This window comes from Ursus maritimus, unplaced genomic scaffold (assembly GCF_017311325.1).
Source record: "Ursus maritimus isolate PB19 unplaced genomic scaffold, ASM1731132v1 scaffold_36, whole genome shotgun sequence".
NCBI classification, from domain to species: Eukaryota; Metazoa; Chordata; class Mammalia; order Carnivora; family Ursidae; genus Ursus; species Ursus maritimus.
Window position 1 is genome coordinate 7,776,911 of NW_024426230.1, and position 17,717 is coordinate 7,794,627.

The 17,717-nt window shown below is 34.4% G+C and overlaps 1 protein-coding gene across 1 annotated transcript in view; it reads left to right on the top strand.

Annotated features, from left to right (window-relative positions):
- Window positions 1–17,717, top strand: part of SCFD1 (sec1 family domain containing 1) — a 98,038-nt gene that overhangs the window by 34,856 nt on the left and 45,465 nt on the right. The window contains exons 11-14 of the mRNA XM_008710393.2: window positions 7,852–7,991; window positions 11,404–11,494; window positions 12,049–12,122; window positions 12,808–12,889. Of these exons, the coding sequence (XP_008708615.1) occupies window positions 7,852–7,991; window positions 11,404–11,494; window positions 12,049–12,122; window positions 12,808–12,889 (387 nt within the window). The remainder of the gene's footprint in view (window positions 1–7,851; window positions 7,992–11,403; window positions 11,495–12,048; window positions 12,123–12,807; window positions 12,890–17,717) is intronic.

The following is a 17,717-nucleotide window of genomic DNA, read 5'->3' on the forward strand; positions in this document are numbered from 1 at the left end:
ATGGCATTGACATTTTGGGTCCGACAATTTTTTATTGTGGAGGGCTGTCTTTTGCATTGTGGGATGTTATCAGCATCCCTGGCCTCTACCCTCTAGGTGCCAGTTTCTCAGTTGTGACACCAAAATGTCTTCATACATTGCCAAATATATCCAGGCTGTGAAGAGGGGTAAAATTGCCTCTAAGTTAGAACTGCTGTTAATAGGCTTTAGTAGGCTGATGGCAGGAGTTTCCAAGCTGGAGTTGTTTTAGGGAAGAAGACAAGTGGAGAGTCTGGGAGTAGCAAGGAAGGCAGCCATCTCAGTACCAGGTCCACGCAGTTGGAGTTCAATTAGAGTAAGAAAGTACAGTAAAAGTTGAGAGTAGATGTTCGGAATAGGAGATTTTGCTGTTGACAGAGTATGAGTTCCAGAGGGTAATGACAGAAAGGTTTTAGGAATTGGTTAAGAATGAGAAATGGAATCTGAAGAAGGTGGTATAGGGAGCCATAGAGAGATTGGCATGATGAGATAGTTTTCATAATCTCAAATTAGATTTGGTTGTTGGGGTCCTGGCTTTTGGGTGGGAGTAAGGGGTGATACAGTCATCTCTTCACTCCTGGTTGTATGTGGAGGCTATATAGAGCATTGAGATACTTCAATCTTTATAATTCCTTTTCTAATGAAAGTAGTTGATGCTTTGAGCACAGGAGATAAGATGTATACACACGTAATTGCACCATGAAGGAATATGCTCTTATTCCCCATTGTTGGAAGAGAAAATTGGGAAGTACAACTTAGGGCAGAGATTTCACCAAACCAGACAAGGCTAATTAATACTGGTCCTTGAGATTTTCACTGTTCGAGTGAAATGAGAATACTATGGGCTATGAAATGAGTTTTTTTGATTGACCTTTTTGCTAATTTGTGTGTGCCTACCTTTCTATTATCCTTGTATTTTTGTGAGATATGTAATTTACTAATTTTTTATTTCCTATTCTTAGAAGTTAAAATAATCCTTTTAGAAATACAAGGTGGGGGCGCCTGGGTGGCTCAGTGGGTTAAGCGTCCCTCTCTTGGTTTCGGCTCAGGTCATGATCTCAGGGTCATGAGATCAAGCCCTGTTTCAGGCTCGGTGTTCAGAACGGAGTCTGCTGTTTTTCTCCCTCTGCCCTTCCCCTCAGGATCTCTCTCAAATAAATAAATCTTTTAAATATATAAATACATACAAACAAGCAAGGTGGTAAAAATAGGTAGTAGGGCAACTAAAAGTCGGCAACCATGTGTCTCTAACAATTAAGTTCAACAAATATTTTTTAAGTGCCTACTCTGTACCAGTCGATGCTGGTCACTGGAATACATGGTGAGCTAAGCAGATGTTATCCCTGATGCATGGAGGTTAGACTAGTGGGTTCCTGTGGACATTTGGGTTATTGTTGGTTTTAGTTTTTGTTACAAATAATAGAACAATGCACATCTCTAGTTAACTTTCTTAGGTTAGGGTCTCAAATTCCATATTACCTTTAGGCAGTCTTTTCACAGCATTATCATCAGAATATTTAGGTCTTACAAGAATAGTCTCTTTAAAGAGATTGGTTAAGATAAACTACACAATGTATATTGACTTATTCCTGTTCATTAATTTCATTTTTTAATTTAAAAAAAATTTCTTAAATTTTTAAAAATATTTTAATTCCAGTATAGTTAACATCCAGTGTTGTAGTTTCAGGTGTACAATATAGTAATTCACCAATTCTGTATATTACTCAGTGCTTAGTAAGATAAGTGTACTTTTAATCCCCTTCATCTATTTAACGTGTCCTCCTACCCACCTCGGCTCTGGTAACCATCTCTTTCTCTATAGTTAAGAGTCTCTTTTGGTTTTTGCTTTTTTTTCCCTTTGTTCATATGTTTTGTTTCTTTTTTTTTTTTTTTTTAAAGAATTTATTTACTTATTTGACAGAGATAGAGACAGCCAGCGAGAGAGGGAACACAAGCAGGGGGAGTGGGAGAGGAAGAAGCAGGCTCATAGCAGAGGAGCCTGATGTGGGGCTCGATCGCATAACGCCGGGATCACGCCCTGAGCCGAAGGCAGGCGCTTAACCGCTGTGCCACCCAGGCGCCCCATATGTTTTGTTTCTTGAATTCCACATATGGGTGAAATCATGTGGTATTTGTCTTTCTCTGACTGACTTATTTTGCTTAGTATTATACTCTGTAGGTCTATCCATATTGTTGCAAAGGGCAAGATTTCATTCTTTTTTATGCCTGAATAATGTTCCATTATATATATATATGTATATATGTATACATGTATATATGTATATATATATATATATATACACACACACACACACACACCTTTGTCCATTCATCTATTTTTTTAAAAGATTTATTTATTTATTTCAGAGAGAGAGAGAGCGCACACATGCGCAGGCAGGGGAAGGGACAAGGGGAGAGAGAGAATCTCAAGCAGCCTCTGCGCTCAGGGGGGAGCCCACTGCCAGGCTTGTCCCATGACCCCACGATCATGACCTGAGCTGAAATCAAGAGTCAGATGCTTAACTGACTGAACCACCAAGGCGCCCATGTCCATTCATCTATTGGACAGTTGGGCTGCTTTCATAATTTGACTATTGTAAATAATGCTGCAGTAAACAGAGGGGTGCATATATCCTTTCAAATTAGTGTGTTTGTATTCTTTGGGTAAATACCCTGTAGCGCAGTTACTGGATCATATGATAGTTCCTGTTAATTAATTTTAATGCAGTTTCTAGATGTGAAACAACTGTAATGGGGGTATCATAAATTATTCTCATGTTATTTTTTGTTGTTAAAACTGCTGCTTTTGAAGTTTCTTTGGAGTTTTTAAAAGTCTTAATAATTGTACCCCTTACCTCCACAAGGTGGAGTAAAAGTCCTAGATAGGAACTGTTAACCTGAAATTGGAGCTTGTTTTTATATTAAATATCTTTGCCTGAAAATCTTGAACACTGATAGTATTTATATCAGACTGGAAACAACTGAAAATTCATACAACTTCCCTGTGTGCCAGAAAGATTCTTGTCATTTAACGTGGGAAATACACTCTTCTGGTGATAAATTTTGCAGTGCCCTTTTCCTTTTACTAGGATATAAGAAGCAAAATTAATAATTAGAAGGTCATTAGAAATTTATTGTACCGTGGTTGTGGGAGGGGTGGATTTGATTGTTCATCTGAAATGAGTAGTTACCATTAGGCAAAGGGATGGGCATTATTTCATCTTAGTGTCTTGTTCTTTATTTGGGCTTTGGTTTTTCATATCTTAAGTAAACTTTTACTCACTTAAATCTAAGTTGTTCATGGGAAGTTCCTACTAAAGGTGTGTAGACTGTAAAGCCAAGAAAACATCCTTGATTTCATTCATTTTTTAAAAAATGGTATTGTTTCAGTGTGTTTGCATATTCATTGCTGTATGTATTATTTGCTATTTACTAATCTGTTTTAGGTTGCTACTCTTTTTTTCCCTTACATCCTAGTTGCTTAGTACATAAGATTTGAGACATTTGTCTATGTCTGTGATGGAGCATTATATAAAGGTTTTCTTTTTCAATTAAATGATTCTTGGATGATTCTTAGAAATATTCTAAGTTAGATTTTTCTTTCCTTTTTTTTTTTTTTTTTTTTTTTTTGGTCTTATGCACATATTTTTCTTTCCTTCTTGTCACCATTGACCAAAGCTCAGGGTTTCTAAATCAGTATTGTCTCACAGAAATAAAGTATGAGCTACAGATGTAATTTTGGATTTTCTAATAGCCACATTAAAAAGATAAAAAGGAACAGATGAAATTTATTTTAATAATATATTTTATATATAACCCTGTAAGTCTAAATTATTAGCATTTTAACACATATCCAATTTAAAACACTTTTATATTCTTTTTATATATGAAGTCTTAAAAATTGGGTGTATATTTTATACTTCTATCACATCTCAATTCAGACTAGCCACATTTCCAGATAATCAGTAGCCACGTTGACCAGTATCACCTGTGTTGGACAGCATGTTTCTAAATCATTATAGCTCAAGTTCTTTCCTAGTTTAGAGACTAAATAAATTACTTGTAAGTTGAGATTATTACGGGAAAACTGGTAGACAACGTTTGCATATAGTCAGCAGTATATTTCTGGAGGCTTCTAGCCAATGATTCCTAGAGTTATAAGGAATTCTGCTTTAATAAGAATGAACAAGCTTATCAAAGTCCCTGACATTGCCAAATCTATACAGAATACCTTGGTATCTGAATTAGGATATATTAGGTAGTGCTGTTCAATATAAAAGAACCCTTGAATCTCAGTGGATTAAAATAAATACTTATTTTTGTTCACATATTTCTTGTTTCTTGTCCAATGTGTATGAGCAAGGAGGAACTCAGACATATCATAGTCACTCCCAAATTAAGGTTAATGAGGCCCCGTCTCAACACATACTGTCACAATCACTATGGCAAGGGGCAAACAATTGTGGGTTATATTTTAAATCCTGTTTCATTGTTATGAATAAAACTTTAACGGTTTTATTAGGGAATATTTCATATAAAAACACAAAGTTACAGAATACTGTAATGAACCCCCCTACATGCATCACTCAGTTTCCCCAGACACTATGCATCTTACCCTGGGCATTATATGATCTATGCGTGAATGTTTCAGCATTTATCTAAAAAAAAAAATTCCATTATTTTATTATCATACGTAACAAAATTAACAATTATTGTTTGGTAGTATCTGCTACTATCTCTGTATTCAGCGTTTCCTAATTGTTTCAAAGACACATCTTTACAGTTGGTTTGTTCAAATAGGGATCTAAACAGTATTCCATGCATTGCATTGGTTACATCTTTAAGTTTCTCAGTTTACAACAGTTCCTCTCTTTCCACTCCTTTTTTATTGCCATTTTTTGGTTGAAGTAATTGGATTAGTTTTCTAAAGAATTTCCTGCTTTTCTGCATTTGGTTGATTTTATTCTTGTGGTACACAATTTGATGTACTTCTCTATCCCCAGTATTTTCTGTAAACTGATCTAGAGACTTGATCAGATTTGGCTCAATTGTTTGCCAAAATAAAAGTTACTTTTATTTTACTTTCCTTTTTTCCCCATGTGAATATGAATCTTAGCTCTGCATAAATGCGTATCACCTATATCATCCAAATGTAATTTTGTTAACATTAGTTCTGTTTGGGTTTACTGGTCTGCTTTAACTTGTAAAAGGAAACTAAGACTGCTGAAGAGTTATCCATGGTTTTCTTCTCAGTGGGATTTCTTTATGTCTCATGATTTGGGACATCGTTGTCCGGTCTTCTAAGTCAAAAAAGTATGAATATCAGTAGGAACAGGTTAGACTCTATCATGTCAAAACTAATTCTATTTTTTGTTTGTGTACAAATCTTCACTTTCTTTAACATGATTAAGTTCAGCACAGAAAGTTCTAATTTCTTAATTTTCAAGACTAAAATCTTCCTTATTTGCCTGGCTGTTATGCAAACAGTGGAAGTGTTCTGCCACTATTATGTTATTTCTCAAAATTCTTAACCATTTTTTATTCCTTTATCATTTTGTGGGTTTTTTTTTTAAGTATTCCATCAGTACTTCAGTATAGTACGTGCTCTTATTTTTCTTTTTTTCTTTTAAGATGTTATTTATTTGTTTAACTGAGAGAGCACAAGCAGGGGGAGCAGCAGGCAGAGGCAGAGGGAGAGGGAAAAACAGGCTCCTCACTGAGCAGAGAGCCCAATGTGGGGCTCAGTCTCAGAACCCTGGGATCATGACCTGAGCCAAAGCCAGATGCTTAACCGACTGAGCCACGCAGGCGCCCTGTGTGCTCTTATTTTTCAACCAGTAATTTTGTTAACAAGTTACTTTATTTTGAATAAGCTGTATCATCACCATAGAAATAGTACTTTACTAGAAATTCTGGTTAATAAGGCATAACTATTTAACTATCAGTATCTTTTGTTAATTTTTAAAGCAAGGGTTCTTCTCAGATTTAGCTGTTAATATCTATTTATTGTGTTTTCTTCCTATTCGGATGATTTGCTGTATAAAATATTTTTACAGTATGGGGATGGGAAAGTAAAAGGAATTAAATAAGGTTACTGATATATTTATCTTATGAGAATATGAAGAGTCTATAGGAAAGACATGGTATTAATAGGCTGAAATATAACATTGTATACTCTTTGTTGATAGACTTATTAGTCAACTATGGCAATTGGACATCTGTATATTTTGCATTCTTGTTTTTTGTGTCATAGGGCAAAAATAACAAGTAAATTACCATATAAAGGATTTGAGAGAGTTGCAGGGTATGGTCTAATGTATTGTTGACCTAGTTTTATCAAGAAGAGATTAAATTGTATTCAGTACATTTAATCTGCTAAGACCTAGAAGTTGAATTATGAATTAAGAACATACCTTAGAACTAAGGTGATAGTAATACAGCCATGCTAGATTTCTCCACATAATTTATTTTTTGTTCATCATTCACTCACTTACTGATAGCCATATTTTGTCTTTATTATTTTTTTAAAGATTTATTTATTTATTTTAGAGAGAGTGTGTGTGAGTGGGGAGAGGGGCGGAGGGAGAGAATCATTGAGCAGACTCCCCACTGAGCTCAGAGCCCGACGCTGGGCTCGATTCCACGACCATGAGATCATGACCTGAGCCGAAACCAAGAGTTGGATGCTTAGCCAACTGAGCCAGCCAGGCATCCCTATAGCCATATTTTGTCTTTAGCTCACTTTTCTTCAGAGTGAGTTGAACCATAAAATACTGCTATTACATGAAGGAACCCCCAGGTCTAAGGCAAGACTTAGGAAGGGGAATAGATAGAAAAGAAAAAACAAAAACTTTTCTTTTGGTTTTTGTGTGTTTGTTTTCTGAGAAAGGGCAAAAAAATCAAGCCTCACATGAGTCAAATTAGTTCTAGGCAGAAAAATTTATAACTACATAATGGTCCAACTAGCTCTTAAAATTTATGTAAAAGGGAGTCCTATTATTGTAGCTTCTGTTGTAATTTTTTTTAAAAAATATGTACTATCAATCAACAGATGAGAATGTTAAGACTTCTCTGAGAATTTAAAAATTATATTTAAGGGCAAATGGGTGGCTCAGTCAGATAAGTGTCCGACTCTTGATTTTGGCTCAGGTCATGATCTCAGGTTATGAGATTGAGCCCTGCTTTGGGCTCCACACTGGGAACGGAGCCTGCTTGAGATTCTCCCTCTCCCGCCTCCTTCCCTTCTTCCCCCTCTTTTCCTCTTTCTCTTTCTCTTTCTCTCTCCCTCCCTCTCTAAAAAAAATTAAAAATAAATGCTATATTTAAGATTATGTTTGTTACTGGAAACAAGTAAGCATCAAGATGCCTGGTTAAATAAATGGGTATGTCCAAATGCTGGACTACTATATAACCATGATAAAGATGAGGTAGATGTACATATAAGGTGGAGAAAGAACTTTAAAATACATTATTAAGTGAGGAAAGTAAGGTACAAAAAATGTATAATGTAATGCAATTCTTTAAAATTAAAAGGATATGTGTATGCTGGCATATGCAAAAATATTTTTCTAGAAGGACACACAAGAGCCTTAACCTTAATTTTAAGTATTTTTTGAAATTTTAGTCATTTGCATCTACTACTTTAATTAAAATACATAAATATTAAAGGTACATTTGTGTGTAATGAAACACTGGAAGGAGGTCTTTAAATTTCGGATATGTGTTTTGTCCTTAGAATTATTAGAAAAGGCAGTAAGAATCTGTTATTTTCCTTGTTGTAGGAAATGTTACAGTTCTTGACCTGTTACTTAAAAAAGCATTACTTTTTCCTAGGATTTCCACTTAAACAGAGTTAATTTGGAAGAATCTTCAGGAGTAGAAAATTCTCCAGCTGGTGCTAGACCAAAGAGAAAAAACAAGAAGTCTTATGATTTAACTCCAGTTGATAAATTTTGGCAGAAACATAAAGGAAGGTAAGTAAGAAAAACCTCAGTAAGTTAAAGATCCACCCCTTGGGGCGCCTGGGTGGCACAGCGGTTAAGCGTCTGCCTTTGGCTCAGGGCGTGATCCCGGCATTATGGGATCGAGCCCCACATCAGGCTCCTCCGCTATGAGCCTGCTTCTTCCTCTCCCACTCCCCCTGCTTGTGTTCCCTCTCTCGCTGGCCGTCTCTATCTCTGTCGAATAAATAAATTAAATCTTTAAAAAAAAAAAAAAAATTCACCCCTTATGGGGAAATGAAGATGTCATCTGACTTAATGAATTTGATGGAAAAAAGTCAAAAAGATCATGGTGATTCTTCTACACAGTAAGAGCTGTAATTAAATAGTCTATAGGGATCTATCCATTTCTTCCCAGTTCCTGGGTTGTTTTTTTTTTTTTTAATGACTTTTTATTATATTATGTTAGTCACCATACAGTACATCCCCGGTTTCAGATGTAAGGCTCAATGATTCATTAGTTGCGTATAACACCCAGTGCACCATGCAATACGTGCCCTCCTTACTACCCATCACCGGTCTATCCCATTCCCCCACCCCCCTCCCCTCTGAGGCCCTCAGTTTGTTTCTCATAGTCCATAGTCTCTCATGTTTCATTCCCCCTCCTGGGTTGTTTCTTGATGGTTGTTTTTCAGGGGCCACTTCCCTTTCCAGTAAGTACATGCCGTATGATTTTGTAGATTTTACAGATAGTCTTTCTAAATTTTGTTGCTGTCCCCACTGACCTTCTGCAAGACCATTTCTGCCTTTCATTAAAAGAGGTTTTTGTGATAGAGAAACATTGAAATGTAATCTTCCCTCTTTGTTCCGTGTTTGCCTTCATACAAACACAGTGTTAGATCTCTATGGAGAGAGAATACCTAAACCTGAAATACATTCATTTAAAGCACATTAGAAATAATAATTAGTCGTGTGATTTCTTATAGGCAGATACATAGATCCCATGTATTGCTATGTCCCTTTAAAGTTTAAGGTAGTTCATGGGTTCAGTAATTGTTAAAAAGGTTACCTAGTGGTAATTATGGCTAGAGAAATCATTCTAAACAAACCAAGAAAAATCATTCTTCTGAGAAAAAGAATGCTGCTCATCAACAATTATGGGAATAAAATGTTATTTATTATTATTAATTTGAGTATTTCAGGTATTAGTGTACCTATATATGTGACCAAGTTCTTGATATGGCTGTTCTTTTTGACCTCATTTATGTTTAAGGAAAAGTAAGATACAGACTTGATTCCACCAGCTGGGTTTTTTATGTGTTTTATCTTTTTATTTATAACTTTTTTTTTTTAACATTGGAAAGTCACATTGCTTATAACAAGGAATTTTATTTCCTCTCTCTGCAGAGGAAAAGTCACTGTCTTCCTCTTTCTGACTGGCAATTTGGGTACTGTTATAATTTATTTTAAATAATTTTCTTCTCTTGTAATTCATATCTGTGCTTTTTGCCATAATGGCAAAGTACAAAAAAGTTACATTTACATTATTTCTAGAGGATGCAGGATATTTTAAAATTAATTTAAAATTTATATTTTCTAGTAGAAAAAAGCTTAAGAAAAAAAATCTCATTCAAATATGGAAGATTTGAGTATTTTCTTTATATATTTAGGAACAATCTAAGAAGTCAGTTGAATAATAAGAACTTTAATTTTTGTTTGTAAGTAAGAATAGCCCTGAATAACTCTTACTCTGAATGTCATACTACAGTATTCTAGAAATACAGTAATAGGGGCGCCTGGGTGGCACAGTGGTTAAGCATCTGCCTTCGTCTCAGGGCGTGATCCCGGCGTTATGGGATCGAGCCCCACATCAGGCTCCTCCGCTATGAGCCTGCTTCTTCCTCTCCCACTCCCCCTGCTTGTGTTCCCTCTCTCGCTGGCTGTCTCTATCTCTGTCGAATAAATAAATAAAATCTTTAAAAAAAAAAAAAGAAATACAGTAATAGTAATCTGGGCACAAAGACACTGGCAGATAATGTAGAGTTAAACAGGTAACTTAAATCTCTCGAGCTTCAGTTTCCATATCAGTAAAATGTCGGTATGATAATTCTACCAGTTGCCCTATTTCAGAAGGTTGTTATGAAGATGAAGTGAAATAATAGAAGTAACTTGCCCAGAGTCATCCAGTTATCGTTGATAAAAGCAAGAATAAAGTCCAGTCCTGCTAGATCCCAAAAGGCCCTGCTCCTAATTATTAATACCTATTAATAATACCTATTATTAATCACCAAGACTGTGGTTAGATTATATGAGAGAATAGAGACACATTCTTAACACTTTGTATATGGCATACAGGAAACACTCTATAAATGCAAGTAGTTATTGTTGTCTGTTAGCCCTGAGATTTGAAGATACTGGAGATTCCAGGATCATCTAGTTCAACCAGCACATTGTACTATGCTCAGTGCTATGTTCTGCCAGCATAGTCTGATGAAGCTGAGGTTAACGCCTGTGGTTGTCATGTAAAACTGGACCATGGTCTTCAAAATTCCCTCAGGGTCTTCTGTCATTTCTCTCAGTCTCTCTTGGGTAAAATGTGCTGATCATTAATGAAGTGTTATCCAGTGTCAGGGCAAAGGGTTTTTGTTTCATTGTCGCTTAGACATGACCTTTTCTTTCTTAAAGGAAGAAAATCTTCTGACCTCCTCTAAATTGTAAATGAAAAATACTTATGTTAGAAACCATTTTATGGTCAACATACATTTATTTAGAATTATTCAAGAGTAGTGCCATGTGAAATTTTTTTTCTACCAAAGCTTCTCAATGATTGCAGATCACTTGGGTCTGAAGTCTGTGGAAATTACTGCTAAACCTCACTTGGCCTGGAAGAAGACATCAGGCATTAGACCAACAAAACTGTGGCCTATGTTCTGTTTTTACTAGCAGTGTTCTAAGATACTATGCTTACAGAATTAAAGATTTTTTTTCAGTTTCTTGCATGAAATGTTTTTAAAATGCCATCTTTGTAATTATATAAACCTTCTGACACTGTTAATTTGGGTGGTAATATTTAATTGATGTTTCATTTACCATGCCTTCTCGTTTTTCAGTCACTTAAATATTTTACTTTTTTTTCTAACAGTGTATAGGTGAAGTAAAATGTGATATGGTTAATGAAAATAATAGAAATAAATTTAAATTTGCTTAGGTGTAAAAGAATTATGATATGCGTTTTAAAGAAATAGTATTTGTAATATAAATAGACATCCAAGGATATATGGTTGTATTTATGCTAAATTTATGCTGTCATATGTTAAATATATTCTAATTCAAATAGGTACATTTAAAATAAAAATAAATCCTCAGTGAATATGTTTCAGAATTCACACAAAAATTTATGTTTTGATGTCATACTCATAGTTCCTCTTATTCAATACTGTTTCAGTCCATTCCCAGAAGTTGCAGAATCAGTTCAGCAAGAACTAGAATCTTACAGAGCACAGGAAGATGAGGTTAAACGACTTAAAAGCATTATGGTAAGAATCTTTTGCTTTCTTAGAATTACAGGGAAGCAGGACATCTGGAGAGAGAAAGAGATTAACTTTTTTTTTTCCCTCATGAAAATTTGAAACCATTCATTGTTTTAATAAGAAAAGTATTCTCAACTTACTTAAAAGATCTTTGTCAAAAATAACCTGAATAATGAGAAGAGCAAAATATTTTAAAAGAATAATCTGAATTTATGATCTGAAAAAATACATAATGTGGCTTCGTTTTAGAGATACATTTTCCAGTGCTGCACATTCTACTATACTTTGACCTAACCTCCGAGTTCAGCTCTACTATTTATTACTGCACGACCTGAGCAAGTCTCTGGACCTATTTCTTTATCTGAAAATACCCGCTGGTCCTTCATCATCCAACTTTCTAGACTGATGGAGACCAGAACTTTTCTATAACTGTCAAAAATGGATATGCTTGTTCCTTAGAGGAGAATTGTAACTCTAGGTGACCTAAATCTTAGTATTTATTACTGATCTTAGGAATATATTGATTTTTATGCATCTGAGATCTTTTTTTTCCTCCTCAGGGACTAGAAGGGGAAGACGAAGGAGCCATAAGTATGCTTTCTGACAATACTGCTAAGCTTACATCAGCTGTCAGGTAGGTAAGCAAAACTCTTTAAGTCTTCTGTTGATGAGATTTATTTTGAACTTAAAAACTTGGCTAATATTTTTAATAATAAGACAAGTAGGTAATAGCATAGACCTTTAACAAACTAAATTGTGTTTTTAACATGTTCAAGCTGATTTAAATTCCCTTTTTCATATAGCAAATCATTTGCTTCTTTCACTAGTTAGAATTGTAAATGGGGATATTTTTACCAAGAAGATAGTATTGGTGATAAAATAATACAAATTATTATTAATTTTATCATTGCTGCTATTATTTTATTAACTAAAGGTTAAGTGCAGTTTCTTTCTGATACTTAGGAAATGCCATCAAAAGAGAGGAAATGTGTTTTAGATATATAGGTAAAATCATATTTCCATTAATCTGATTATATTCTTAACCTCCAGATTTTGGAATCAGAAAGTAAAATGGTGGAATAAGATATTTAAGGGACAGATTACTCTAAACCAAGAAACATTTCACCTATACTAAAGTAGTGAATACTGTATATGGTAAAGCTTAGAGATTAAATTTGGTTGGTAGTTTAAGTTGTCGTCTTGTCACTTTTTTATTCTAAGTTTCCTCAGAGGAAACATCCAGGTGTGTGTTTTATTCAGGTCTGTGTCATTTTCTTAGAAAATTTAATGGTTAATTTTTAATTTTTTGATACTTGTAGTTCTTTGCCAGAACTCCTTGAAAAAAAAAGACTTATTGATCTCCATACAAATGTTGCCACTGCTGTTTTAGAACATATAAAGGTAAATTTAACTTTTTCCCCCCTACACAGTATTTACGTATTCTATTTATGTACGGCTTTAAGCTTTTTAAGGTGATTTCATATTCATTATCCCATTGAGGCCTCACTATAACATTATGAGATATAATTACCAAAGGCAACATCATTACCTTCATTTTTCGCAAATGAGGAAGCTTAAGAACCCAGAAAGAATAGTGATTTATCAGGGTCACACGTTCAGTAAGTAGAAGTTAGAATCTGTGATATTTCTGTTATGTTGCCTCAATACTATCTACGCTTATTACTCTGTTAACAGTAGACCTGTGTCTAACCATCAATAATACAGATTTAGACACCCCTTTTACTGTAGTACTATCTAAAATATCCATTAACTGTTTTAGATAAGTCTTTCACCATTAAAGCGTCTGTCTCCTGTTGTACTATGATTTTGAAAAAAGTAGATTGTATTTTCTATATGTTGTTATCATAGCTCTTTTATCTCATTACTTTGTTCATGATTATCCCATATCAGCCTGACTTAATCAGTCCCTCAGTATTCTGTCACTTATTCTCTGGGTGTGGGGCTGAATTTCAATGACAGATTGACCATACGCTAGGACTTGGTTATTACCGACCCCTGCTTTCCGTGTGTTACATTTGAAAAAGCAATGTAAAAAAGCTAAATATGCTTGTTTGCCTGTCAAGGATGTTGATAACACCTTGAATTTATGGAAAGGAGACTTAAACATTTTTTTTAACGATCTAAAAAGTCATAGAGAATAGGAAGGAACTATTACAGATAGATAATGGACATTGTGCAGCATGGAATTTAAACATGCATAATTTCTTTTGTTCCACATCTCAGTATTGAAATTTGCTATCTTCATGTACCTACAGGAATAGAAATAGAATAATTGTGCTGTTTATAGATGACTCTGCTGATGATATTTTCCCTTCCATATGTAGCATCTTTGTAAAATGGGAAAAGGTTGCTCAGATCTGTAAACATCTGAGGTCATTGTCTCCTGTGGAGATAATGTATGTAACCAAGTGAAGTGAAGAGCTATATTGAGAATTTCCTTCAGTAGGAAAGAAAGGCTTTGCTTACAAGGTGAAGAATGATTCTAATATAAAAAGCTTTAAAAAATTTGTTTCAAAACAAAATATAAGTTCTAGTTTATATCTGTTAAATTGTAATTATATACTAAGGATCTTATCCATTAAATAAACATTTTTAGAGTACTTGCTGTGTGCTGGGCAGGGTGCTAGGTGCTCCATGCAAATAAATTGACAAGAAATAAAAACAAATTCTAAAAAGTTATGACAGTTGTTAATAGTCCTATGTGGGCTTTAAGATTTAAGCTGTTCTTCGGATTTCCTTTGACTTTATTTTTTTGTTTATTTTTTTATTAGTAAAGTTTATTGATTCTTAGATTTTACTTTCTGACCTCAGGTCTCATAGCTGTGAAACCAGAAAAATGCCAAGCTCAGCTCATACCATCAAACCTGATTTGTGTAACCCAAAGTAACTGATTATTGTACCTGTGGAAAGCACTCAGTTTCATCCTATTCATAAAACTTTACAAACATTATCCTGCCAGAAATTTATATGAATATACTCCAGACTAGAGCTTATGGTTTGAGAAAATTCTAGCTAAAGTAATTGACTTATTCAGTCATGTTTTTTGAATGACTCTGTGTTGTGCTAGGCCCTGGAAGTTCTGCGGTAAATTAGACAAGTTCTCTATTCTCTTGGAGCTAATATTGTAACAATAAACAAAGTACCCAAATTAGAAAACAAGATAACTTCAGTCATTTAGGTGATGTAAAAACAGGGTGATAGGAGATGATAGAGAACAGCTAAGAGGGCTACTTTAAGTGGTTAGGAGTAAGTGGTTGGGGAAATCACCTTTGATGTGATGTTTGAGTTGAGACCTGAATCACATGGAGTCACTTAGTAAAAATCTCAGAGCCAACCATTACAGTCAGAGGGACTAAAAAGTGCAAAAGCCTTAAGACAAGGAGCGAGGTTGGTGCATTTAAGGATGTAAAAGAAGACTAGTAGTGCTTATGGTGAGGAGGGAAAAAGTGATAGACTACGGGATCAAGAGAAATAGCAATTTAAGTGTGATGGAAGTCATTGGAGATTAATGACATGATCTGACTTATGTTTCAAATGGAGAATTGAGAAGTATGAGTGATGGGTGAGTTCTGGAAATAAGTGTGGAATTGAAAGACAGCTATTACTGCTGTCTAGATGAAAAATGGTGTTTTTTAAGGCAAAATTTACTATAAATTCTTTATGATGTTTATTTGTAATTTTACACTAATGATTTTATCTGAGTTTTTCAAAATAATTTTGTGTTAATAGAGAACATCTGTCTGACTTCAGCGTGCTACCATGCATGACCCACATAATTCTGCTGTAAGACCTGGTAATTTGGCTCTCTTCATAAAACAAGTTCAAACTAATTTGTCATTCAGTATGTTATGTGATTTTATATAAAAGCCACACATTTTGGGATGATTATTTTGCTGTAACTCAAGGAAGACACCCTTTTAAAAAACAGGGTCTGATTTAAAGAAACCATGCTATAAAGGACATTCACTTGCAGAAGGAAAGTGATGCCTTCTATAGGATACACTGTTCCCCGTTGGATCATTCTAAGAAACCCAGTCAACATCAGAACATCTTTAAATATCATTGATAAAGGAGCATATTTATCTTAAATGTTTACATATCAATTATAGTTGGATTTAATAAACTGCATACTCTAAGAAATATTCTTATAAAAGAAATTCTTTTAGTGTGGAAAAATTGGAATGTTTTCTATGAAGAGTCCTTGTAATGTTGACCCTCTCTTTTAAGTTATTCTTCTTCCTTGTCAAAATTAGCATATAAATTCTGCTACTCCCATTATTTCTCATTACTGCTGGTTATAAAATTTCTTCTTAAAGCTTTCCATAATTATTAAATTTCCAACCTTATAATATTTACTTTTAAGTGGCATGTTGACTTGTACTAAAACTATTCTACACCACATACCTCTGGCTATAATGTTAATATTAACTAAGTATTTTTCTCCGTGATCTCTTGCTCTTTTCACCAGAGTTTATTGACTATTTGAGTTTCACTTCTTTATAAACTTCTAGTCACCTAAGTGGTAAATATTTTTTAGTATTAGGAAGAATATTATGACTTCTTATGCAGAGATCTTAGAACATTTCCCTTGGTATTCATCTTCATTGCAGTTTTGCATATTTCTCCTTTTGGGATGTTTAGATCATAGCTGCTTTTTATATTTCCTTAGAGTATTTTCTAAAGCAGAATACTAGAAGGAAATAATTTCTTTAGAAGTCGTAACAGTTATCTGGCAATCATTGTTTTGATGGAAAGCTAGAAACACATCAATTTGCAACAACTTTGGCAAATATTATTACCTTTGTTTATTAAAATTCTAAGGATTTTAGTGGCTTGGGTGGTTAACTTTAGTTTAATAGATTAAAGAGTAAATTGTTGAGTCCTCATTTGTTTTGAGTAATCCATACCTTTGAAATCTCTTCTTTAGCAATTCTTTCATTTCTAATACAAATATGGCTTCACCACTTGCTGGTTTTTGGGGAATGACTCCTGGGATTACTTAAATAATTTATAGACAGATTTTAATTTATTTCAATGATTGTTATCCCACCTGCATAGTCAAACTGAATTAAGTACTCTTCAGCAGATACCTAAGAAAAGGAAAAGACGCCTATGTATAAGTCATAGTAGATGAGAGATAGAAATGGCATGATGTACTCTTTCCCCTAATGCTCTCACCTGAAAGGAAGTTCTGTGATATCTGAACACTCCATCCGAATACAGCCAGCAAAAAACAAGCTTTTAATAAGCTGTTATGGATTGAGGCTTCATTGGTGCTGAATCTTTATTTTTGTTTTGCTGCTGCTTATGGAGAAAGTTAGGAGGTACTGAATCAGATCTAAAGACATCACCTGATCAAGCAGGTGTACTACTGCCTTAGGTCTACGTGCTGAATAAGGCTTAGTCCTTGGTAGCAATGCTAGCTTTTAACCTTAGCATCTCCTCCAGGGGGCTTATTTTACTTTGGCTCAACTTCTTTATCTCTTCTAGGGGAAGATAGCTTTAAAAGTAGACACTCTCTTAATTGATTTCCACTAATCAACACATCAAATTAACTGATGCCCTTTATCCCCTCTATAAAACATAGAGGCTGCCGGCCACATTATGACGTGCAGACAGCTGGCAGCTTGGATGCCTCACAGGTTGAATTTTAGAGTTATTTATATTTGATTCCAAACTATTTAAGCCAATTATATGAGTAGGAAAAGAGGATTGTTTCTTTAAAACTAGGTTATACACCTTAGACTTACTGAAGATGGTGATTTAACTATTGTTTAAATTAGTACTGGGTAAAAAAAAAGAAAAATATTTAACTGCAAAAATTGGAAAATCTTGAAAAATACTAAAATTGCTTTGCAAATGTCTATACATTTTTTGGTTCCACTTCAAAGAATGTGAAACTAGAAATCATAGGTGATCCCTTATAGGTGTGCTTTATGCAAGAAAGAAAAAAAAAATTTAGTGACACGTCTGTACTCAAAGAAAAGGTATCGGACCTACATCAAGATTGACAGACAATTGTGTATTTTAGGTCTTAAGTTAAAAGGCAGTACACACACACACACACACAACACAGGTTTGTGGGGTTTTTTGGTCATTCTTTACATTAACTGACTTTGATGAACTGATCACCAGTACCCTATCACAGTAGGAAAGAAATTTTACTGTACTAGAAATCAGAACATTTCTCTGGTTGTATTTTTTTTTT